The sequence below is a fragment of the Blennius ocellaris genome, assembly GCF_963422515.1.
Source record: "Blennius ocellaris genome assembly, chromosome: 13".
Lineage (NCBI taxonomy): Eukaryota > Metazoa > Chordata > Actinopteri > Blenniiformes > Blenniidae > Blennius > Blennius ocellaris.
In genome coordinates, this window is record NC_137662.1 from 3,409,111 (window position 1) to 3,435,890 (window position 26,780).

Sequence of the window (26,780 nt, forward strand, 5' to 3'; positions counted from 1 at the left end):
TGATTACAACTACAACTAATTTCCGCCCGCAGTCTCTTGGAAAACCAGCGGCAGCCACACAAGACCACACCGGAGGACAGAGAAGTGCAAGAGGATGTATAAAAAAAGATCTCGAGCACAGAAAAACCTCAGAAAACAGAAAAGTGCACAGTTTCAGGATGCATCATAATGAGCGACAATGCCCACATGCTGCCCGTATGTAATTGTATCTTCTGCTTTCAGCAGTGGTTTCCAAAGCTACCTCTAAAAATACAGAACACTGGACACACCCCTCACTCCTGAACATATAAAGCAGGAGCCTCCATGACAAAAAGCACTGTGCAGGCTTTTCTGGTCCGCTCTGGACTTGCGAAAGCGTCTCGTCACGTACGTATGTAGTTTTCGTAGCAGACAGAGCTCTGGCTGGACCTCCTGTGGATTTCCTGCACCACGGACTATCAAAACCTCAGACTTTACTGTGTCTTACTCATCATGTCAGGTGCTTGAGGAAGGCATTGCCAGCTTATGACAGTATTTATGTCCCCCTGCATTATGAAGAACCCTGGAACGATGAGCCCGGTGGCCTCACAGAGAGAAGAAAGTCCCCTCAAAGAGACGAAAGTGAACTTCCTGGCAGACTTCAAAGAGTCAGTCTCTACACGGTATTTTAATCACACCACAACCATAAGATGACTGTTTGTGAGCGCAGGCTGGTGTCCATTGTTTCCTTGGGGCGGCACCAGCTGTGAATTTGTCACACGGGAGGATGTAAAGCCTCAAGCCCCCCCCCCCCCCCCTACATCCTGGCCATTAGGAGTGAGCCCCCAGCTGTTTGAAGACACCACGCCTGTCAAACACAAACAAACCCTAAACAACCCAACGTCAGCGATGTTCTAGAATAGGGTGTGTTTGTTCAGGGTTGAGGAGTTTAGGAGAATCAGAACGACTAAAAAAAAAAAAAAAAAAAGACTCACAAATTCCAGGGCAACACTGCGATTAAAAGCTTGAGCCACTGGATCACGTCTGACGTCCAAACTGACAAACCCTACCCATTCAGTGAATATCGGGCATTTGTTCAACATCACACAAAATACTGGAAAGAGTAAACAGCTCATGCAAAACAAACAACGTGATTTATAACCTCTCAATCAGTGCTTGCTTTGTTCATCATAGTGTTCACTTGGAGGCTCAACCTTCACTGAGAGATCTTTTATTTGCAGGTTTTTTCCTTTATCTCCCATCATGTAACTTTGACTTGAAGACCAGTCCCCTTCCGTAGTTTCTCTCTTTTTCTTTGGTCAACTCAATCGTATGGACTTTGTGTGTATCAACCTGCAATTTCTCTCAAAAATTGAGGTTATAAAATGTGGGTATAGCTTATTGGTGAATGGTTTGATCCCTCCTGAAATAATCGTCAGAGGTTTCACCTCACAGATTGTTGACAAAGTGCTTAACATGTTTGTGGAATTTTTATTTATTCATAATTGCTTGTTTTTTTTATAATTCCACAACTGTACAATTGAACAAAAACGCAAAGGTCATGTGGAAAATCTTCTTTGATCTTCTAAACTACCCCCTCCTAAAAGTTCTGACAATAATAATGTACTTTTTTATGACAATAATAATGTACTATGAACACAATGGCAATAATTTCAGTCCTATTTTTTTGTAATTATTCACAATGATCCAGCTATTAGCCTTTTTTTTTTTTTTAAGTACTTTAAGGTCAAAGCAGCTTTGTTTAGGTTTTTCATTGAACCCATAAAGTTTCATTTCTCACAGATGGAGAGTGAAACTCACTCAAACCAGCTCTCATCCTTCACACCCACACAGTTTTCTTTTTATGAATAAATGGGTTTTTTTTAGAGGAAGTTTCTGAGAAAGCCTGGAACCAAAAGGCCTGCAAAAATTGGCTTGCTACAAAGCTTATTTCTGATATACATTTTTTTCTCAGCATGAATGTTATTTTTCCAGCAGGCAGAAATTATTCACTCGTTTATTGACCTGTATATACCCGCTGTCTTTTAGTCCATTTATATACCCCGAGTTTCTTTTTCACAATGGCTGTATGTAGTTTGACATATTGACATAACATGTACTTGCAATGTTGTGATTGATAGGAAGCTACAGCCATTTTTCCCCCTAAAGGTATTGATGCCATTCTAAGTAAGTGACTCCAAACTTCGGAGGAAAATGGAAAGCAGCGTGTGTCATGTCGCGGGGACCGGGTATAGTTCCCAATTGGGAAGGTCCCATTTCCCAAAATAACAGCTTTCCCATGACAATAATGAACAAACATGTCCGCTCACCACAGGCTACAAGCCAGAACTGGATCTGATGCAGTTGGAAATTGAGATTGTTACTTAGGAGGCCTCATTGGCATAAAGGTGGCTGGGATCCACCTTTGTGCCAACGAGGAACCTCAGGGACGCCACACCTCAACCTAGCATACCCCAATATGGACTGTAAACTCCAACATGGACAGGGCGTCATGCCACTCTGGAACACACTGTGGTTGTTATCGTCCATCTACTGGTGCATGTGCAGAGGAACTATTTACCTCAGCTGTGGTGCTCAAGCACAGTAGAACCCTGTCCGACTATCAACAAGGACACAGCGCTTGCTGCTGCCCCATAATTAACATAATTATCCTTATTATTATGTATTTTCTATTAACTGCTGCATGATTTTACTGTCTGACACTTTTTTTTTCTTATTCTTGTGCCTGCCTCTTTAAAAGGCCGGGCGCAAAGATCACTATCCTAGACATTAGTTTAATTATTATTATTATTATTGTTGTTGTTGTTGTTGTTGTTGTTTTATTTTTCTAACTTTTAATCTACAAATGACTCGTCTCGCACTATTTGGAACACAAAAAGCACATCGAAACGTGCGGAATGTCCAGGAATAGGTTTGTGAATGATTCCGATGGCCTCCTTGTTTCCTTGAAGACACACACACTGAAGACACACACTCTGAAGACACACACACTGAAGACACACACTCTGAAGACACACACTCTGAAGACACACACACTGAAGACACACACTCTGAAGACACACACACACACAAAACGTCCAAGTTGCAGAGAACTTTGTTAATATCAGAGTTGTGAAGTAAATTTTTAAATGTCTCTCAACAGGTTTTACCAGCGGGGCATTAAACGCGGAGAAAGTTACGCACCTTATTTAGAGACTCGAAAGTAAAGAGGGGGGTGGGGGGAGGAGGGGGGGGAGGGGGGCGCCGGCGTTGGTAAATGTTTGCGTAAACCGCGCACGCGCCTTCGTGTGCGTCTATGGCTGTGTGTATTTGTGTGCGAGTGAGTGAGTGGGGGGGAGGGAGGGCGGGCGTCGTCGCCCCGCCCAGAAACAGCCGCTCGACTCCGCGGCTCCGGTCGTCAGAGGAGAAGGAGCAGCCGTTAAAAAGCAGTGAGTCTCGAGTCCACGACCCGGCGGAGTGAAAAAACATCACCGGGGGTGGGAAAGGAAAGCAAACAAAACAAACAAACAACAACAACACACCGGGCATGGATTTACTTCAGCCTCCCGCTTCTTCCGCCCGGACCTGCTGAGAAACGAGGTGAGTGGAACGCGCCTCGGAGGAGCTGTTGTGTGAAGGGGACGCTGGGAACGAGACGCTAAGCTAACCTGCCATCGGTAAAGTTAGCCCGGCCGGGAGGGGGGGACACCGGGGCGTGGGGGGTGGGGTGGGGGGGGGGAACTTCACCGAGCTGGGCTGCTGGGCGCTGCAAGACCCGCAGGAAGGAACCGCAAACACCGAGGAGAAAAAGAAAACGCAAACTACAGGAGAACTCCTGTAGTTTAACCACGCTAGTTTACAAAAAAAGAAATGAAAAAAAAAAAAAAACACGCTGCAATTTTAGCCGCACAAGCATCAGTACACCATATGTTAATTTAAACACCCTTAATCGATTAATTGATAGGCTTTAATCCGTGTTAAACAACCCGAGAAGTTACAGACATGTTCTCGTTTCAGGTAGTCACATCAGCTGAGGCATGGTAGTTCGTTTTTAAATGCACTTTTCAGGCAAAGATTACATTTTTTTTTTTTCAAGAATTAAAGTGTATTATTTGATTGCCGGACTTCATGGTGGAAGAACTACTAATATAACAAAGTAAAAGTTGCCCACTAAACTTTAAAAACACGTGTGACATGTGTTAAAACGAGGCGGGGGCATGTGTGAACCTACACAAACCCGGGTAATCCCGGTTAAAGTGGCCCATTCTCTGCATACATGCTCTCCCAAGATCAACGTTTTATTCATCACATGAGTAACATTTTCCACAGTTTCTTCAGGGGTGTGTGTGTGTGAGTGTGTGTGTGAGAGCTCCACTGTGTTTACACTGAAATGTCCAGATCACATTTCAGATGAGTATCTCTCATCCAGACCTCCTGAAATGATTAACAACTGAATTCGGTGAATAAATCGCTTGGCTGAAGACTTGGAGAAGTCTTGTGGTAAAAAAAGAAAAAAAAAATTGTGTTGGAGCATTTAGATGTTTTTCCGCCTGTTCTTTTTAGGTTGTATTTTTTTTTTTTTAAAGAGAGAGATTCAGTGCTCCTCCTGAATGAGATTCAGCTCTCAAATTTGTTTTAGGATAGTATCTGACCAGCTTGTGATAAAATCATTTAAAACAAAGGTGGCTTTCTTAATGAACTCAATCAGGTAAAGTTTTATTTCGTCATTTGTCTGGTGACGAAGGGGCAAATCCAGTTGAAATTGCACTTGTACTTTTTAAGCGATGCACCTGATGGTTCGCGAGTGTCCGTTTGCACTGGATGTGGCTGAGCTATTCAATACGTATTTGCTTTTCCATCATAACGGGTCCTATACTGAATGGCCCGTTATGTCTTTTAAGACGCAATGAATGTTGGCGGCAAACACAAAAGCCAGCTCTGATTAGATAGTCTCCCATTGGTCTGCCTGGGATTCACTGTGCCGTCAGGAACCTGCTCAACCACACTCGCACACTCGAGCTCCTGTTTTCTGCTCAAGGACACGCCGACCTGTTCATTTAATCAAATTTGTGACCTTTTACAGGGACATTAATCCACTCTCATGTATTCATCTCTTCTCAATCTGCGTCACCTAATGAGCTACTTATCATTAACCCCCAAACACCCTTGATTGAGGCAAATTAGTGTGAGGAATAAAGAACTGATTTTCTTACTCGGAACATTTCAAGACATGCACAGGTTTACTATAAACCAGTTGAAGGTCCATTGGCAAATCCTGCAGACACAGTGAGAGCAGTACAGTATTTATAATTTGTTTTAATTTTCTAAACATGCAACTGTTCTAAAATATGTAGTTGGTTTTTTTTTTCCCACTTCAAGGTCGCTCATTTCTACGTGTTTCAAATGGGAGTCGCACAGACACCCAGGAGCGCTGCTAATTATATTTGCGTCCCTTTAGGTCGGCGCTAAAACTAAATGGTCGGTAACACAAAAATCTACACTGGCCCATTTAGACAGACGGTGACATATTTCCCACTCGCTCTGTTTCACCAGCAGTTTCTCTCAAATGTCTTCTGACCAGTTGAGGTGAATGTAGTTACTTGGCTGACAAAACACATTATAGTCTTTTTTAGGTTCTTTTCTGCTGATCCGTGTTGGGGGGGGTGTTTGTTGGCAGGTTACAGGGACACTGAGAGACACTTGATTTCAATGTGATAACGCAACTTTATGTTCCCTGTGACAAGGCAAAACAGAACAAACTAAGTAATCATCACTGGTTTATGATTGGCCATTTGCAGATAAAGTTTTTATTGAAATCAAACCATTCATCTTTCATATATTGTAAGCTTGAGGGCTATTATTTAAATTCAACATAATCAGCCAGCTCCATCTAAAGTGAGTAGAAAACCACTGTTACTTCTGGTTTCTACACGTAGAGGCAGTTAATAGTTTTACTGTAAGCACAAAACCGGCAGGCTCCTCCAATACACTTAACCGTGACTCACGCTGCTCGTTTGCTAAAAATGTTATGCATTTTAGGGAACTCTTGCTCGGTGCCTTACTCGTAATTCGCCGTATGGGAAGAGATTTGGATCAAGGAAGCGGTCAGTTCCCCACAAGATCCAGTACGCTTCAATAGCTTTCAAACTGTGTTGTAATCTCTTAACATGATTTTTGCTGCTTCACAGTCCTTCTGTCAGCATGTGCTGACAGCTTAGCGAGCTGAGCAGCTCTCTTTCAGATTCAACAGTCACGGTACGTCAAGTGGTTCTGAAAAGCTCCCCGAGTCACACGTCTGCTTACGTTGATGGTGAGACCGAAAACTAATCACTGTCCTCCTCAGATCTACACTACCTATTGTACGATAAGCACAAAGCTCTAAATCTGACGAAAGGCAAGCACTTGGGAGTTGTTTTTTTTTTGTCCTGATTTAATCTGATCACAACAGGTAAAAAAATCCCCCCCCCCTTTTTTTTATTATTGTTTTGATGGCAGATTAAGAAATCTTAATCTAAACGTGTATTTACGAACTCTACAGCCATTATTATTAAAATGCTCGGCTGCCACTGTTTCCTGAGATCCATTAAAAACGGCTTACGGAGGGATATGCTGCTGCACGGACACAACTAATCCATAATGTTGCTGCCACTTTACAAGCAGCAGATCCTGGCTGTGGCAAATACATCCGTAGTTTTAGAGCCTTTATGGACATTAATGGCAGTGGCGGGAGAAAACAAACGGACGCCAGTATTGGCCATAATGGTCAGAGCCGTTGTGTAACCGCTGCCATGCCTGATATCAGCACTTATCTGGTGAAACTCAACCCAGCCGGCCTTGACATTGATATCCTCATGCCATGCTTGTGTCCATGTTCCTATCCCCCTTTTATACAGCTAAAAAGAATCGGCCTGAGTCGGGCTTAAATGACAACCGACTCCACTGGTGAAGAGCATTTCAGTTTGACAATAAACAACTTTAAATAGAATCTTTCAGAAAGGTGACAACAGCGGTGTATAAACCGCTAAAGCAATTTCAATATCAACCATTTAGAGGCCACGCTTTCAGTTATTTGGATAGCGTAGTTAGAATTTGAGGACGCTTTTGGATATTGTAAGATTTAGTCATTTATTTAATTGACTTTTTGAAGACGTAAAGGCCAATTCCTGGCATTTATATCCAGTAAAACACAGAGGAAAGCGTCCATTCTGGATCAGCTCCAGCACCTCCAGAGTTGGATAAAGAGATGTAAAGACAGATGCTTTGAAGGGTTGGTCACAGGACCAATGCAAGCAGACGATTGATCAACAACGATGGTTCTGTGTAGAAATGCTCGGGTTAACTGAGGCTGTCAACTGGTTCTGAGATCCAGTTCATTGCTGTTTGTTTTCTTGGTGGTTTTCCTTTTAAGGCCATTGGCTAATGGCTCAGATAGAATGGTGTTCTCGCCCTATAATGTTTATTTAATCCTGAGCTCCTCCTCTGTACTTGCTCTGTCGGTTGCTGGCAATTGAATATCTTTTGATGCCTCAGTATAAACTGACAGGTGATGCTCTATGAGCAGGACATGGTTTGAATCCATTGTTGCAGGTCTGATTTCTCAGTTTCCTTGAGTTTCTTTCGTCAGTCTGACTCGGTGTTAAAGATTTCCTTTCTATGATCCCAGAAAAAGTATCAAGGGAATGCACTTTTATGGTGAGTTGCATTTAGGAGTACAGTAACAATTGATGAAGAAAAGCATTGAGGTTTTGGACTCGGTGTGACTCATACCAAGGGGAGCAATGTGCCCTTCTGTAGAATTTACTACCACCAGGCCTTTTCCACTGGGGGAAGATGACAACATGGAACTTGTAGTGAAACCATTGTAACCTATTTGTTTTTTCTTTACTGCTATACTCCACCTGCATTTTTCTAATCCCAGTTCATTCGTAGGCACGACAATGTTTGTAGTTGAGAAGACGAATACAATTCTTAAGGCAGTATTTGAAGTAAATATTTCTCAGTATTCACGTGAGTCAAAGTATCCACGCTGTGTTTTTCTATCATTGTGGGCTGTAGATTAGTTTGAATACATTAAATCCTGGTTTGGGTTTAGGGTAATGTCACTTGTTTGGTTCTTTTTTCCCCTGCATATCGGGTAGAAATGAGAGTCTGGGTTGGTCAGGCAACTCTCTTCTTGGGCAACAGGATATGAGTGTTTGGAGTTTCTTAGCATGTGAGCTGCAGTAGTTGCACGTGCAAATACATAGGGATCCGAGACAGCCCCAGAGGAACTGACTGGTCGCCCAGCAGTTAAACAAGCACAGTGTGTTACTGAAGCTTTGCAGTGCAATGAAGGGCTGCAAAGACTCGCACAATGACGTTTCAGATTTGGCACAACAGCGTACTGATTCACAGACATCCATTCCTATACGCCTCCAAATTGGACTCATGAGTTCCGTTAGCGGATTGAAACCTTGCTTGTACCGCTGCAAGCATTCTGCCTCCCCGTCTGCCACACGTACCCTCTTCCTGAGGATGTGTGTGCACTCAGTTATCCATTTATAGTTTCTAATCAACTCATGTCGGATGTATCGGTTTCTTAATATTTGCCCAGGCACCAGTCGGACTTTAGCTTTCCTCTGGTGATCGGGCCACAGTCTTCTGTTTCTAACCAGAGGGCTAGATATTGTAAGTTTGCATCATGAGTATGTGATGTACTTTCTTCAGTAATTAATTACAGAGTTGCATGCATGATATATGCAGAAATATGTCACGGTTTTTCTTCTATGCATTTTTCCCTTCGCCAATAAACGCTGGGCGTGAAGGTTAGGTTTTTGTCTGCTGGCGTTTATTGGTGAGTTTGTGTGTTACCAACTTTTCGCAGAAACGATTAACCCGAATTGCATGAAAACTTCAGAGATGATTTGTCATCATCCAAGGACCAGTCGATGAGATTTTGGGATGTATTTGGGTAACCGTTTTGAATGAATCCTAATAAAACAACTGCAAAAAAATGTCCCATACTGGGAGGGGCACCTCATGGAGGAGATCAGCGCCTGTTGCCTTGGAGACACTGGGATCAAAAAAGAGAGGAAGAGAGGAAAAAACAGAGGAAGGCACACAAAGGGATCACTGGAATTTTCTAGTTCTCATGGCAAGCTGCAAGCATTACTATCCTAGATGGCCGTTTAATTTTCTTATTGTTTTTTTCTTCATTTTTCTTTTTCTGTGGGTAACTAGTCTCACACCGCTGGCACCACAGGCATAAAAAGCACATCAAAACGTGCAGAAAGATAGAGAATAAGTTGCTTGTTAATGATTCTGCTGACCGTTTTTGCATAAATCCCCCAAAAACTGTGGAAAAATGTCCCATACAAAGTGGATCGATACGAGACCATGGCTAACATGCTTGCAATCTCAACTCGAAATTGTACAAACCTTTCAAAGCTTATCGTGTGAAAACTATATTTGGCCTTTAAAATGTACTCCTACTTGTTTGGACTAAAACACAAATTATATTTTTCAGTTTCTGTTAAGTTTAGAGGTTCTTATGATCATTTTACTGGTGAGGGAATGGGGCTTTGTGCGACCCCCGAAATGCAATGAGTTCTACATCCCTGCTCCTGATGTTCTCGGGCAGTGGACGGGGACTTAAAGAAGACTGGAGTTCACATTATGCGTTATTGCAGTTTTGAAGGCTTCTGCTCAGGATATTTCACTGCACCATCCTGTTTTGAAATGTTGTCATGTGCTGCTCATTGTGTCGTGTCAGAGACTCGGTGGGGTGTGGCCACATTGGTGCTTGTTCTTTGTAAATGACATAAAGCGATGACTCTTCAAAGTGGCTATCAGGAGAACCAGAGATGGGTGGATTCATACTTTAAGCTGGCAAAGGTCGGGACCTGTGAAAATGACGCAACGCCTCTTGTGATAAGACCGTTTCGAACCCTTTTCGAGTTCCTTCTCGTCGCTTCACACTTTGATTATATTATTTGATACTCTGTCAGTTTGTGCGTCATCTCTGAATGTGATTTTCCTTAGAGAGTTGTGAAAGTACTCAACAACTTAATGAGACTGCCGACTTCCTCTCGGCATTAGCAGTAGTTATGTTATTGTTGTAAACAAAGCTACCGAGTTCCTTCCCGATAAACATTTGTGTCGTTTTCTAGTACACGCTGTCTGGGTAATGTCTTGTGGCACAGTCTGTTTTTAAAGATGTACTTTGAAATACCCTTGGGATTCTGATTCTCTGCCTTCCTGTAATAGCCGCTGCTATTAGTTGCAATTTTCCGTTTTTTTTTCTTCCACTGAACAACCACAACAGCCACAGTTTCCATGGAGGCTTGTTGTCAGTCCTCCTGTAATGCTTTTCTGTGGAAATCCATCACTGTGAACCATCAGCAGGAGTCAGACTTTGTTTTTTTTTATTCTTCCAAAGTTCTGTCACATTCAACTTGTTGAGATGTTGGTGTTTGTTTGTATCACACACTGTTGGTCCATGCTGACGGGGGCATGCAAAGAGAAACCTATGCACCGCCGGAAACTTTAGTTTTTTGTGTGTGTTGACCATTTGTGTTGTGGCGCCAGATTTGCTCCGGTAAACAAATATTTTCAAAGTGTCCCCTTTGTTTAAGTGGTTGTGTTATTAATAACAAGCTTGTCACCTGATTATGCGGTGCGGAACAAGTCACAGTCGCAATAACAGACCTGTTGATCGTTATTCATGCCTCCATAGCTGTAGCACTATCATCCCCAAAATGATTTCATTCTTTCCCACGGAGACCATGTCAGGGATCAGCTGCTTCACTTCCTGTATGAGTCGGTGTTGCTACTCTTTCTCGTGAAAAGTTGACGTGCCCCAAATCTCTCTCTTTTTTTTTGGTAAGAACGAGAAAGTTACAATTGAAAGAAAATGGATCTCGGACTCCTTTTGTTTTTCAGTTACTTTATTAAACATTTGTTACAGATTTGTGTTGATGGCAACACTTAAACTGATACAAAAAAAAAAAAGAGAAATATTACTATTCTGCAGCCCTTCTGAGCCTTATAACATTTTTATCAATGTATCTGACAAATCTTGCACTTTCCTTTCCTCCCCTCACTGTTATCAAGTCTGCTCCATCCGTTGCACAATGTAGGCAATGCAGTGGTGAATAGAATCAGGCAGCTAAAGGAGCCTTAATGATTTAGAAGAGAACTGGATTGACTGTCCATGGTGACTTTGATTTTTAACAAAAATAGAAAAGTGTTGATAATTTGCTGGAAGAGCAATTCTTTATCGGAATGTTTGACCTCATGAAAGTGGTATCAGTCACTGTATTAGAAATCTGTGATGGTACAAGGTGTCATAGTGGTTGCATGTACTCATCTCCAAAAGGTCCTCCATCGACTGAGGAGTTTTCGTACTTGTGACATTGGCGCCTAAATGTTCACAAGAAGTGATGAATCATTTCTGCCTTTGCAAGTTGTAAGAGACGGCAACAGTCTCACTGAACTAATCACTTCATGGCCGAGCCGTCACAGCTGTTTGGTGAACAATGGGAGTTGTAACTCATCAGGTCACACTGGGAGTCATGTGTTGGGATCAAACTTGGCATGTTTGTGTGATACAATAAGTGACTATCAAGCAAGGGGCCTGTGCACATCACTCACGACCGCAACGACTTCAGGTTGAGATAAGTTTAGATTATGGTGAGTGTGAGTGAGCGGGTCACGGCATGGAGACAGATGACCTTCAGTATGGGCAGCCTCACTCACAAGTATTTGTTGATAATGAGAAATTCCTTTCTATTTGGAGTGTGCGTATGCTATGGGCTTATATCACTTGGCACGTATTGCTTTTTTGATTATAGTTTTGTTTTTCTTGAAATACAATTAATTCAGGAAGTTGTTTTTTTCTGACTTCCTGTGTGAAACATAGATGTCTATGATACAATAACTGACTATTAGCAAGGGGGCAGTAGATTTATAGTAAAATCAAGACCAGCAGAGATGGAGCATTACTGCTACCAACTCGTACACGTGAGTCCTTTAAGCCCTTTGTGAATACTGTTGCGGTCTGTCGATATTTGGTGGACAGACTCCAGCTCAGACGGCCGAAGCTCTCAGGCTATTTATGGCGTGCTTCTCTTTGCACCACATTGCTATGAAGCCCCCTTTCCCCCCTCACGCTTCACTGTCCTCTTATATTCTTCTGACTGTGTCAAGTAGTGCTTGAAACTGTCTTTTACAGTTCTGGCCCACGCAGGTCCCGGTCGGCGACGGCGTTTAGCAGATTACAGCACAGAGATGAAGTTTGTTTTCCACAAGCGTGATTCGAATACGGGGCCAATTTAAAGAGTTTTGCATAGAGTTTGTATTCAAGAGATGTAATGAAAGGAGGTCACGGCAGAGTGGTTGTGGACGGGTGATAATCTCCACCATAGATAACGGCAATGATTGTTTTGTTTGGATTCTTCTTGTACATATTCATAAGTCATTGGCGTGACATTCATTTATACAGGATTTCAGGCTGCACATTTTTAGTTCGGTATGTGCGGCTGGTACCTTCCTGTTCCCATAGCCCATTTGGCGCAAAATGTCAAATTCCGCTGAGGAAATACAAAAAGTAGACCACAAGAAAAGTAGATCACGGAAAATAGGGTTGCCCCCAGATGTGAATTATCAGGCCTTGGATCGAGTCTCGTGCAATTGCAGCACATGGCAGGATTCGTCGGTTTTCTTTGTGGGTGAAACAAGAAACGGTTGCTTTAAGTGAAGTAGTGACTAAATGGCCCTATGGGTTTGATTGGGAGTGTGTGTGTGTGTGTGTGTGTGTGGCCCTGTCTCTGTGTGTTTGCTCTGGGATGGACTGTATCCTGTTCATATTGTACCAGAGTTCAATCATTCAGTTGACAAAGGTGTATAATTAAAATAATTTTTTTAGCCAAACCATAATGATGGATTGTTGCCAAATATTTTGTCAAGCAGCAGATTGACTCCTTGCAGGTTTAAAGCAGCCGCCTCACTGCGCTGGGGGCTGAACTACTTTTTGATTCAGAGATGCTCACGCAGCGACTTTCACTATAGTTGTGACAGAGGGGGAAAAACTGGAAGCTGCGACCTGCTTTTCCACCACGGAAATTCTTGATGCACAACCCAAGTTCCGACTCGTTGCCAGTGGACACGCCCACAGAGAAGCAAGGAACCGGTAAACTTGAAACACACTTTTGGCTCAGCATGGTGCTGAATCAGCTGAAGCACTTACTGATATTTTAAGTGATCTGTGACGGTTCAGAAGAGTTTCTTTGGTCTTCATTTCTGTTTCCTCCTTGATTGGTCAGACCTCTTTTATCTGTCCTCTTCATGCACCGTCGGTTACAATCTGACCTTTGCCTGCAGACCTGATGTGGCCTCGGTATTGGACACTTGTTTGCTCTGCCGCCGCCTTATCTGCTGTCACACACGGCCAGACTTTGCATGCTCTACCTTAGTGACCTCTTGGCTACCCGTTTTTTTGTTGTTTTGTTTTTAGCTTTGATCTGTTCTATCTGCACAAGAGTTGATCATAAACTTTGTATAATGATTCCTCAGGCATGAACCACTTCTTGAAGAGGATTTATCATGCTTGTTTGCAATGTTCTTTCATTGTGTGGCAATGTAGAGCTGAGCCACGAGTCGCAGCTCTGATGCAGTCAGATGTTCTGTACTTTGGTGTCAAGTTTGTACAGAAGCCCTGGAGCAGTGAGATGACACGGAAATGATGTGAGATGTCGGGGAAACATTGCGATTTTTTTTCCTGATTGACAGGCAGGGATTGATGTGAAGATGTCGAGTTAAGAGTGGATTTAATGAGTGATCAGTGAGGCTCTAAAAAGTTATTTTTGACAGCGCTGCTTGACTCGTTCCTGAGTTTACTCTGTTCCACAGTCGACTGTATTTCACCCAGTTAAGTTGCACTGACAGCTGTTAAGCGGTGTGACTTTGAAAACAAGACAGCAAGCGATTTGTCACCATAAGTAAAACACCTGACTTATTTAAAAAAAAGAAAGAAAGAAAGATTATCCTGAAGGATCAACAGAAAAACGGCAACATATTGAGTATTATTTTCAATTCCTTAAAGAAAACATACATTTTGTCAGTTCTAAAGAAATGGATCAGTCTATTTTTAAGGCCCTAATTCACCTTGAACCAGGTTGATCTTTTACATTTTTTTCCACCACTTCGTCCAGTTCGGGGGTCACAGGGTTCAGGATGCTGGAGCCCATCTCGGCTGACAGTGTGCAGGCTACATCCTGGACAGGTCGGCAATTAACTCCGCGTGCATGTACACGCAAGAGTACTCGTCACTACAAGCCGCCCTTCTCCTCAGCAGTGTGTAAACAGAACTGAACATGGGGAGGAGTGGAAGGCGGTCAACACTGCCTAAAGTCAAGAAACACAAACGGCCAGTTGTTCATTAACTCGTCTGTCTGTTCGTCCTTCCCTGCAGTGTGTTTGGTCTCTGCTCAGGCCGACATGTCACAGAGGTCATTCATTGTCGCTGCGTGGTGAAAGGTGGTGTATTCTTGCTTTCTGCTGACCACTCAAATCTAACCTGCATAACCACGTTTAAGAATGAACAGAACTCAGGTGTGTGTTTTAAATTGGAGATTTCCACTTTAGGGTCTTCTCACAGTGAAAGCCTGTGGCGTTGGTTTCATGTTTTAAAGAAAAGTGTTGACAGTTTGACTGCAATTGCTTTTAAAGAACACCGTCTTGTAAATAAAGCTATTAGTTGTTATTATAAATCATTGCTATTTAGTGTTGACCGCATGGTTTCTATTAATACAAATAACTGAAATACTCTAGAAACTTACAGTTATGAAATGTCAATACTTCCCAGTTCACACTTACACGACCGTCAGTCATTCAGGTTTGGCACACGTCTTGCATGCTTGACAGAACGCTGGTAATCAAGTATGCGAACCCTTTGAACTATCCTGGTTTCCGGTGTTCAGTATGAAATTTGAGCTACAGCCAAGTCACAGGAATAGACAATGTGTGCTTAACCCAGTGTTGAACACAATTATTGAAGGCAGCCTATTAACATCCACTGCCCCTGCACACTGACTGAAAATACTTTCCCAGTGGGGATAGTAGGAGCCAAGAGTTTGTTGTTTCGTGTCTTGTGGATGATCCGCTCAAGAACAGAGATGTTGATTGGTTTAGTCAGTTTAACCCATTAGAACTGTCTTGTAATATTGGAGACTCTTTATCCAACCGACCAAGTCTTGAGAGATTATTGTTTAAGTGTAAACTGGTGAATATGTGAAACCTCATCAAACCATTTTCACGCACTATTCCTAAACCTCTAAAAATGGTTGTAGGATCAATGTGAACATGTTGTTTTGGCAGCAAAGCTGTCTGTTTTCCCAGGGTTGGCTTTAGGGATTTCTATTCACATCGCTCATTGTGAAACTTGTACATACCAGTGCATCACTTTAAAAAAAATAAATAAAAATGAACAGGTGTGTTTCAGTGTGAAAATTATGTCTAATATAGGCCTGATCCCTTTTAGTCGCATTCAAATCGAGGATCATCAAATAGTAACTCAACACCTGGCTCCAATCTCTGTACAGGTGTGCTGAATCCACTCCACCTACCACTGCTTGGAGCCTGAGGGTTCACTTTTAACTACACCCACACAGCCTCTATGAGCAATGCCAAACAAATTGGTTACTATAGATGTACTAATAACATTTTTATAACCAGTTAATACAGAGAACTACCATATGGCAAATGGTTTGCACTCTACTTACTTCCTGTATGTAGACATAGTCTAAATCCACCCCTAGGCCAGGACCTTCGAGCTTTTCACTTCTCTGGATTAGTGCGTTCCAGTTATTGCTGCACTCTGTAGAAAATGGCCAAGAACAGCAATGATGAGTTGTACAATAAGATCCTCCCAATTACTGTCCTATTGCAGCGGGGGCACAGCAGACCTGCATGCAGAAACTTGTCCGCATGAGTAAGAGGAGCTCAAATATGAGAGCTCTACGCTCCAGGGGCAGAATCGACATGTACACGCACCTATAAATGTAAGCAATTTCAAAATCCCCCCAAAACAACTATTAGACAAGAAGATGTAAAACGTCTGGTTCCTCTTTGTGGGAAGAACACGTGGACCTCTGTGCTTCATGTGGTGAAAGTTAACCTTGTTGTCTTTATTCAATGCCGGCAGTGTGCTTTGCTGTCACTCAGCATGTCTACCTGCTTTCAGGAGACCAGGCTCCAGGCTTTCTGCTGTAATAGGATTGTGGACGCCATGCTATACATGAAACCCGATTCCTCATAAGTGCGAGAGACGATCAGAGCAACGATTCCCCGTCCAGAATCTGATTACTTGATATGGTTAAGGATTTATTATCAGCAGTGACACGGTTGTTAGATACGATATCAAGAGGATGTTTTGTTTGTTCTTCTTCTTCTTCTGTAATTTATGGTTGGCATGTAAGTTTGATCATTGTAGTTTCCTTACTTTACTTGAATCTATTAGAGAGTTATTGCAATACGATTCAGTCCTTCTGCTGTTCTTCATAATTCTCGCTCTCTGCAGCACTGACGAGATCTGATTCTGATCTGATCATGTCTGACTGGTTCTGCTCTCGATCAATGGTATTAAACTGATAATATTAAAACCTCCAATGAACGCTCTCACGCTTTGTTTTCACAATCCATCAATCTGCATTTGTTAAACTGAATCACAAGGTTTGGTAAATAACAGCCGTTGTTAAATAATCTTTAGCATTTTTTGATTGATGCAGCAAACATCCATAAGCTTCCTGTGCTAGCCACTTTGAAAAATGCTAAACATTGAATAAATGTAAGTTCTAAAGTATAAGTTTGACCAAACTCAAGCTGCGAATGCAGACCTGAGCAGGTTTGCGCTGAAGATGTAAACATCAGTTGACGTTTTCTCATTGAACCACTGGTTTGACCCCCGATGTAAACCTGTTTTGGGGAAAAGATTTCAACCGTATTGACATATTGAATTTTGGACACGTCATTTCAAGTGAACTTGTGTTGGACATAAGGCTTGGCAATAAGTGGATGTTTTGAAGACTTTATGTCCCGTTTACATGGCCGTGATGGATTTGAGACGGCGCACTTGTTTCAGAACACTTTCACATTCCGAACATTTTGGTGTCGCTTTGCACAGCTGAGAAGACTGGAGTTTACATTTGTTTAGTTTACATGCAGTTTGTTTTATTCTGTAATGCATGCTGACCTGCTCATTGTTAATGCGTCTCCACATGTGATCCAGATGATGGTGTAGTAAATGTGTCCTTTGTTGAGGGAGTGCTGTGAAAGTCAAAAGAGTCAGGAACACTCTGGAATCCTTGTATTTTTGTCGACCAATTGCACTTGTGCAACTGCCGTGTGCTCATTCAGTCCTGCGTTTCAGAAAAGTTCCTGTGTTTACACGGAGACCGAAATCTGTGCGTTTCGAGAAAGTCACACGTGACCAGAAACTATCATCTGCAAGTGCAGCGTTTCAGCGACTCCCAGCGTTGTTGTCATGTAAACAAACTGCATAAACACAACAAACGTTTTCCGCCTTGACTTGAAAAACGCTGTGGTGTGAACAGAGCGTGTTTACAGGCCCTGTTGTGGTGTAAACAGGGTGTAGGTGTCCTTCCAGAGAGCAGCAGGGTCGACGGTGCATCTCCTGTAATCCACCTGCCTTCTGAGGACCAGGCTCTTTCACGGTGATGCTCTGCCATCACTTTCAGCAGCTCCCAACATCCTCCAACTCTATATATATATATATATATATATATATATATATATGTGTATATATATTTAAAAACATCAGAACTGGTTTTTCAGATACCCGAATTGCTGATGTTTGTCATTTTCTTTCCCTCAGGTGCAGCTTCTCACAGCTGTTGACACACATTGTTGTTCATTTTATTCTTGGGGATTTTCTTCCTTCAGATCCATCCGGTTTCTGCCCCCCCCCCCCCCCCTCGTTCACCGTCTCCCTATTGGCTGCTGCTCCCAGGGGGCGGAGATAAGTATGGGGTAAGAGCGCCGAGAGGAGACGCCAAGACAACACAAGCCGAGGAGGCTCACTCACCTGCACAGGTAGGATCACACATCATTCGCCTCCAACGCCACTTCCCATGCTGCAGGTGGCCGTTCTCCCTTTAGAATGAGTGTTTAGTGGTCAGTTTCAGTCTGTTAGACGTGGACGGGGTGTTTAAATTTGTCCAAACTAAACCGTTAAACCCTCAAATCTGCCCCTGCTGGCGCGAGAGGCCTCACCTCACCTCACCTCTGATCACACGGGAGGCGGCGGTGGTCAAACACAGCTCCGTGTTGACTGATGGAGAGCCAGAAGATCTAATCAGTGTGTCACAGACCTGTTCGCTTCCTCACTGGCTTCCACTTGGTCTTCCCACAGGCTTTGCAGTACGCAAAGGGAAGATGATATTAATTGAACGTGGGTTTTTTCATTAATTTAACACAGGTTATTAGGTCTGAGGGAGTTTAGTTATCTTAAGATCCAAGCTAAAAACAAACAAAACTTTTTTTTATCTCGGCCTTTTCACCTTCTTATTTTTTTTTTAGAACATTTAGAAGATTCTGAGACCAAAACCTCCAAGTGGCCCAAAAATAAACAGTTGGTTTTTCTGTTGCAAGGTGTTGATCTACAGAGTTAACATTGGCTTTTTATCTTCTTTTTTTTTATCTTTAACTTTGTAAACAGTTACACAAAGCTCACAATGACAGATTACATAAAGCATGAATCCAAGTCTAATTTCTCACAAGATGAAACTGTATTTTTTTTTTTTTTTTATGGATTTTCTAAAAGGTGCTGAACTTTCAGTTGATTGTTTGGAAAGGGGAATTGAACCTCTGATCTTTCGGACAGGAAATTGTCAGTTTAGACCTTCTGTAATACCGTGAAGTAAACATTGCGTGACTGCCCTTCCACACGGTTCCCATTTCTTCCACATGAGTAAGCTTGGTGAGATAATGCACTTCTTCTCTCGCCTTTTGCTTCTGCTTTGTCGTTGACCAGAACCTGGTGCCACAAAGTATGAACTTTGTGTGTCTCGGGTTTTTTCCCCGAGACACAAGTGTGTTTTCTGCTTTTAAAATGTGTTTAATTCTGTTGAATGGCAGAAGTTGTCTCTGAACCAGGAGGGTCAAATACATGTCATTCATTTCAAAGAGGATGGTTTCTTTGCAAATTCTTCGATTTGCTCAGTGGTTTGGCCGGATTGGAGCTTATCGTGGCCTGACTTTGGTCCATGGGCCTTAGATTTGACACCTCTGCTTTATACGCTGTACAATAGTAGAAAGGGAAAGAGAACCCATGTGGCCCGTACGTAAAGCAGCAGCTCCCTCGGTTTTGTGTCTCTTCAGGTTCACGTTGGAAGGATTTATTTCAGTAAACGCCATTGAATCATTTTTGGGACTGCTCCTCACACACGACAACGATCTCCACTCGGTGTGGAGGAGGGCGTCTCGTGTGTCACACGCAGTTGAAAGTGTGACCGACGGTTTGCTAAACCGACTGTTAAAGGACTGACGCTGAGACGAGGTTCACGAGCAAACACAGATGGCTCACCAGACCAGGCAGTGTTTACTTTCAAACTCCTGACGTGCCTCGTCCTCATGCTGTTCAAGCTTCCTCCTGCAGAAGCCCACCTTCCCCCACCCACTGATTTCCCAGAAGTCCTCTTGTTAGTGTGGGGCGGAGAGCACAGGAAGGCCTAATTATCCATGAGAACCAGAACGGAGGAGGGCGGAGTCGAGAGGAGCCACGCTTGTGCTCCTCTGTGACGGTCACTCTGTTTACGTAGGCGCTTGGGCCTGTTTTTCCCGTGAATTTGAGCAAACTTGAGGAGGAAGGGGCGGGGCAGACGAGGCAGAGGCGATGATGGAGGAGGGTAAACACCGGGAGCTGTTGCTAGGGAGGCCGCAACACAGAGCAGATGCAGGAAGGATGCAGGCGGTTCGACCAGCGGACCATCTGACCTCCTCAGTCGCTCTTGTCTGAGCCGTTTGCAACGGCAGGTGGTTTTGACACTGTTTCACGTGTGTGGATGTAAAATAGGTTGAATCCAGTGAAGATCATCAGAACCAGCGAATGGCAGTCAGGCTGCACGATATCGCAGGTTCTTTTTCACCAAGTCACGGAATATACAATTTTAAAATAGTTACTAAATCGGATACGTTCCTTTTACTCCCCCTTCTTGTTTCCGCGTCTTTTTTTATTTTTTAGCTTATTTATTTCTTCTGCTGACGTGTATAAACTCAATTCTGATGTATTGTATGCTAAGACACTGCAGTTTGTTTTTCTCTCTTCAAAATATAAATCATCATCACAGACCATTACAAATTACTTTAGCAAAACTGTACCATTTTACCTGAAATTTCAATAAAGACATGAGCATGAATCAATTAAAGACCAAGTGAGGTTGGTTGTTGCACAGTACAGAAGTACAGAAGTCCATCGTCTCGTAAAAACTGCAGGAAAATATGACAATTACTTTATGAAATGAAGGAGCAAAATGATGTTAAACAAACTTGGTTTGACTAATATTAGCTTAAATGATTTTAAACTCCAAAAGTATTAAACACGGGACAATTTTTGGTACTTTAGTGTGTGTTAAATATTCTATTTGTTTACTAATAATAAAGATCATTTGTATATTCATTCCTCAATATACAAAGTATTAATGAATATATCAAAATAGCATCCAACTATTTGTATTTTAACGTTGCAGTTGTTTCATCAATTTCAACAGCGTTTCCCCTTAATAATGCAGAAATGAAAACTGCGCTCCACCTCCTGCTGTTGCTCCCCGTCTGGAGACACTGAGTGACGGCGCTCCACCAGTTTTAAAACAACTGAGCCCGGAGAAACTTCTAGTGCCGAACCAGGAGCTTCGCCACATTAAGAAGCAGTTCCACCGTTGACCTCGCATTTTCTGTCTGTAGTGTAATTTACATCCCAGTGTGAAAAATGCTCCTTATGACCGTTGGTTGCTTTAAGGGAAAAGAGATGACTAACCCTTTATAGTGAGTTCTTCTGATTTATTATCTGGAGTTTGGACTGCTGCCAGAACCTTATGTGAGCATGCAGGCAGCTTCATGATCACTATCACTGAAGCACACACACACACACACACACACACACACACAGACACACACACACACACACACACACACACCCCCCCCCCCCCCCCCCAGATACAGCAGAGGTTTGCTCTGTCAATGATTGTCTATGTTGGAGCTCCACAGTGGGTGAACACATTCAGCCTGGACGGCAAAAGTTGTGTGACTTGTGTTGAGATGAAGCGGTGAATGTGAATCCATTAAATCAGGATTAAACTGGATGCAGATAAAGCCGAGGGCTTCAACCCCTCGTTGGTTTCTTGGACGGAGAGTCGTCTTCAACCTTTGACCTTCTCTTCAAGAACAGGAACCCCAACGAACAGGATCAGTGCAGTAAAGCTCAGGAGGGGCAGTAAAGTGTTAGCCCAGAAATTCAGAATGCTCAACGGCTTCACAAACAACTGTCAGAAAATCGTGGCATATTAAAGCCAGAAATGAGTGGCGCGATGGATTTTTGAATTGGACTTGTGAGATGGTTTGAGACTGTTTTTAATCAGTAGAAATGTCTAGTAATAGTGTTACAGCCACAGTTTACTGTTGTTCTTCCAGCAATGTGCCATCAAAACACTAATTTTCCTTTTTGAAATGAGGATATCATAACGGCTGGTGGCAGAAGTCACCATTTAACAGGGGCACCAGTGAAACTGAAACACCGGACAGTGAAGCCCCATCGTGACAATCCACATTTTGTAATATTGGGATAAATATATAAAAATATATACCGTTTATTATTTGTGCTGATTTCTATTGGATGTTTGCTCCACATCACATCGGGGCCATGGTGGTGCTGTGTTGTAAAGGGAGGTGAGGAGGAACTGGTGGAAAAGAGCCTTCAGGGCCCGTTTATGCTTTCGTGGTATTTTCATTGTGACAACGGAGCTCCGAGCCACTGAAAATGCAACTTTTTGAAAATGCTCAGACCTGTTTTCAGCATTTCGTCCCGTTTCTGTGTGTTTTTTCAATAACAAATGATGCATGTTCACTGGAAACATTGTCGTGTAAACAAGCATTTTAAATGTTGCGGTTTCAAGACTGGTTCCCGGTTTGTGGTTCCCCACCAGGTGGCGACGGCCTCCGCCATGGCGCTGCTGCGGAGGAACCTGAAGATCTTTGTGACGGTGATGATGGTCAACCTCTTCATCTTCATCCTCATCAGCCGGAACAGCGGCCAAGACAAAAATGGCCTGCACAAGGTGGTCATCCCCTCCAAAGCGTTCTGGACCAAGCTGCTGCCCCACCCGGCGTACTGGAACCAGCAGCAGCAGGTCCTGAACTTCCACAGCAACCCGGTCCTGCAGGGGAACTGGACGGCGGCGGAGCTGCCCGGCTGGCTCAACGCCTCGGGCCTGACCTCCGACCCCTGCCGGCCCAACTACAAGGTCACCACGCAGATCAAGGACTACAACTCTCTGCCGGACCGATTCAAGGACTTCCTGGTCTACATGCGCTGCCGGTCCTACGCCGCCATCATGGACCAGCCCCACGTCTGCCGGGAGCCACCCTTCCTGCTCCTGGCCGTCAAATCCCTGGCGCCGCACTTCGACCGCCGCCAGGCCATCCGCCAGTCGTGGGGCCGGGCGGGCGTCACGGCCAACCGGACCGTGGCCACCGTGTTCCTCCTGGGCAACACCACGGCGGGCGACCACCACCCGGACCTGTCGGCCATGCTGCGCTACGAGGGCGAGCGCCACCGGGACCTCATCCAGTGGGGCTTCAGGGACTCCTTCTTCAACCTGACCGTCAAGGAGGTCTTGTTCCTGGAGTGGATCCAGGCCCGCTGCGCCGGCGCCCGCTTCATCTTCAAGGGCGACGACGACGTCTTCGTCAACACGCGCCGCATCCTGGAGTTCCTGGCGGGCCTGCCGGAGCCCAGGGCCAAGGACCTGTTCGTGGGGGACGTGATCACCAACGCCGGGCCGCACAGAGACAAGAAGGTGAAGTACTTCATCCCGGAGAGCATGTTCGTGGGCACGTACCCTCCGTACGCCGGCGGGGGCGGCTACCTGTTCTCGGGCGACCTCGCCGCCCGGCTGCACAACGCGTCGCGGCAGGTGGCGCTCTACCCCATCGACGACGTCTACACCGGCATGTGCCTGCAGAAGCTGGGGCTGGCCCCCGAGAAGCACAAGGGCTTCAGGACGTTCAACATCGAGGAGAAGTACCGCTACAACCCCTGCGCCTACAAGAGCCTGATGCTGGTCCACCCCCGCACGCCGCAGGAGATGATCCAGATCTGGTCCTGGCTCAGCAGCCCCGGCCTGACCTGCCAGTGACCACGCCGGAGCCAGCGGCGCGTGGGAAGTCGGCAGCTTTTTAAGTTAACACTTTATTTCAGGAAGTCAGTCGAACACTCAGCCCCACGTTGTGACGCGAGTCGCATCGCCCTCCCCCTCCCCCTCCCCCGACTTATTTTGACTGAATGGTCAGATTTCCACGGTGAGCTTCACCCCAGAGCGAATGTGTCCCGTCATATTTATCTCACTATTTATACGTCCTCTGTAAAGCTTTAACACTGTCACGGCTCCGCCGGAGCGTCTCAATGCTGTATTAAAGAACTCGACTGAGGCAGGAAGGAGTCCACCTGGGGGCGCTGCGCCGAGGTACCGCAGCGGCACCACATCACTTCCCCTGTGGTGTCGGGACATTTCAAACGAGGGAGGGGGGGGGGGGGGGGGGGGGGGGCAGTTTGTGGTAAAACCAGTGCTTCCCAGCCAGCTCTTCCTGTCGATTGTAGCTGGAGGCCCATTTGTGCTGCTATTCATCCACACTCCCTAAAGTATTCACACGTGACTCACAAAGACCTCCATTAAACCCCAAACGCATCTTTTCAGGCTTGATAACGGAGTCTGTTCCTCCTAAAATTAAGCATTTAAATAAAAAAAAGCAACAACAAAAAAAAGTGGCAATGTAGATTTTCAGCTTCTTGTGATTTTGTGCTGGATATTTTTTTTTTTTGTTTGTTTTTTTTTTTGTCGCACATGTGGGACGTTCAGCGTCGTGAACGCACAATCTGCCTTCAGGAAGCCAGAACCAACCGGAGCCCGGCGGGTCTGCGCTCGGTGGTTGGTGTCGAGAAATCCAAATGCTGTCTACTTGTGCTTCAGGTCTCCACTTTACACAGAAATAAAGACTTGGAAGAAGAAGAAGAAGAAGCGTAAAAGCCTTAAGTGCATTTTTAACGTTTTTACCAAGCTGCTGGAGTCTGTGTGAAAAAGCTGATCTGACGTGTTTCCAAAGGTTGCGCTTGTTCTTTTTAGTCTCGGCTGTCTTTTTTTTTTTTTTTTTTTTGGGGGGGGGGGGGAGCTGTGTTTAGTGTTTAGTCGCTCAGCTCTCCGCTGTTTGCTGGGTTTTGTTTTTGTTTTTTGTTTTTTTTACTGACTTTAAGAACGTCCTTCCTGCTCCGTCTGCGAGGAGTCGAGGAAAAGAAAAAAAGTGTTACATGAATGTTTCAGAGCGGAGCGGCTCTGAAGTTCTCCAGTATTTCCAGTCACCCATCCACCTGCTCTGATCGCTGAGCTTCAGCTGGAGCGCCCCCTGCTGGCCAGGACGAGCCAACTCTGGCTGTGTAAAGTTGTTGTTTTGTGAGCTTAAAAAAAAATCTTAATTTATTTGAAGCGTTCTGTAAATTCTACCATCTGTTGTTGGTGAGCTCTGTGTTTCTTTTGAAGACAATCGGCGTCGGCTTCATTCTGACTTATTTAAAAAAACTCACCGAGCACCTTTTTTTTTCTGAGACTGGATCCAACAAACACTAAATATTACAGGAGGTGACTCGCGTTTCGTGCTCTGTGTCACCCAGCCGCTGAGGTTTCTCCCAAATAAGTAAAATTTTCTACCTGCTGCACAGCTCGTGGCTACTTGAAATGTTTACACGTTGTTGAGAGTCGTCGTCACTCGTTTTTATTAGGTAATGTTGCGTGTGTGTGTGTGTCAGTATTTGTGTGTTTTGTTCGTGTCCGTATGAAACGTCACCGCATCCCCAAATCTCCAGCTCGTTTTAACATCACGTTTAATTACAAATGTAATCCGATTCCATATCGAACGCCATTTCACTGGAAAGTGTGAAAGTCGTGTGTCTGTGTGTCATTGTGTTGAACAGCACCTGCACTCGATTATCAGCTCTGTGCCTCATGTTTCCATGTACTGTATGTATCAGAATATCCATCGTCCATATTAAGCATGATCGCTTTATTACCTAGAATGACTTGATGATTTCAATAAAGTTGTATTTTGCTGTTTTTGTACAAACTGTTTTGTTATGTGGTCTATGGACTTAAACTGCACAATTACACCTGTTAAACATCACAAAAACTGCAGATTTGTTGACTTTGAAAGTCAGGAACCAACATTTACGAATGAAAATGTACATTTATTCCAGAATTAAGCACTAAACATCAACAATTTAACGTCTTATTTAAAACAAGTGACCTGGCGCAGAAACACTTTGTAAACGTTTTAAAGAATTCAGTTGGTAAGATGTACATTTATTCACCCCACTTGGGAACATTCCGTTATCACAGCAGCTCCAAAGATATTGAAGGTTCCTACACTAATGTCTGTACTATTGCGCACAGCTGAATGTAAGCTGCATCCACCAAATTAAGAAAGAAAAACAAGGGAAAGCTTGGAGTTACGTGATGCACATGAACACATCACCGTGTATTGCTGGCATGAAGCTCATTAAAAGAAATCCATATAGTGACGAGTCAGTGTGGGGGGGGGGGGGGGAGTAGTTTATAGTCTGGGAATTACGGTAATATTAAAGCATAATAGAAATGAGTTGAAGTCTGCTTCACACTCGTATCAAGCTGTAGTTTAAGGTCAGAGGGAGCAACACCTTCCAGTGATGAACCAACTTCAAGACTAAACCCTGTCAAGGTAAGTCCCAGAAATGAAGAATTCTAGTCCATGTTTACTGGAATGATCCCAGCTGTGCTGCTTTGAAGCATATAAATACAATTCTCCCCCCAAAAATAAAAATATTCCCACTTTTTATGTGTATTGTATAACTTTCTATTGAACACACTGTTTAATCTGATAGTTTGAATAATTTATTACATACAAAGTTGCATCTGAACTTTTAATACGGCTGCACTTTTATGTAGTTCAGGCACTTTTTTTTGTTATTTAGAAATAACCTTCAAACTGACGATTGTGCAGAGAATATCTTCATATTAGAAGAATTAGTGGTAATCCCAGGTTACAACCAGCAGAGGGCAGCAGTGTCCAGAAAGAGCCTGAAGGCTGCTTGTGTCGCAGCATTTTTAAAAAAAGCTGAAAAGTCTCATTTGTGTGGATTTTGTTGAGTTAAGATAATAAACATGTTGCTTCTGTTGTTTAAAAAAAAAAAAAATCTAAATGAAGAGTGGTGGAGAGTTGGAAAAGTTGAAACTCTTTTTGTGTGTGTGTGTGTGTGTGTGTGTGTGTGTGCGTGTGTGTGTGTGTGTGCGTGCGCGTGCGTGCGTGCCAAAGAGTCTCAGTGACCTTTTAAGGGAAAGACAAAATGCTTTTTCCCTCCGTCTTCTTCTGCCAGCAGAGACTCGGAGGCCAAAGCCAGCAGAGCGTCTGGACATCGCCTCGTCAAGATGTTTGTTAACGTCTGCAGAGGATTATTTAACTATGGAGGAGGAAACTCTGATGGTTCATGTTGCCAGGGTCTGAATTCTGCAACGTTAAGATGAATCCTTTTC

At 43.8% G+C, this 26,780-nt stretch overlaps 1 protein-coding gene across 2 annotated transcripts; it reads left to right on the forward strand.

The window, feature by feature from the left end:
• The first annotated feature begins 3,394 nt into the window (after positions 1–3,394).
• Positions 3,395–23,670, forward strand: b3gnt2b (UDP-GlcNAc:betaGal beta-1,3-N-acetylglucosaminyltransferase 2b). 2 transcript variants are annotated; one of them, XM_080507022.1, is made up of 3 exons: positions 3,395–3,558; positions 17,896–18,045; positions 22,152–23,670. In XM_080507022.1, the coding sequence occupies exon 3, from the start codon at positions 22,170–22,172 to the stop codon at positions 23,361–23,363; it is 1,194 nt and encodes a 397-aa protein (XP_080363148.1). In that variant the 5' UTR covers positions 3,395–3,558; positions 17,896–18,045; positions 22,152–22,169; the 3' UTR covers positions 23,364–23,670. The 2 variants fall into 2 exon arrangements, with proteins under 2 accessions (XP_080363148.1, XP_080363149.1); XM_080507023.1 differs by lacking the exon at positions 17,896–18,045.
• The last annotated feature ends 3,110 nt before the right edge of the window (positions 23,671–26,780 follow it).

What these genes read in the sequence shown, in the direction of transcription:
- b3gnt2b (XM_080507022.1), top strand. Translation starts at nt 22,170, where the DNA reads ATGGCGCTGCTGCGGAGGAACCTGAAGATCTTTGTGACGGTGATGATG.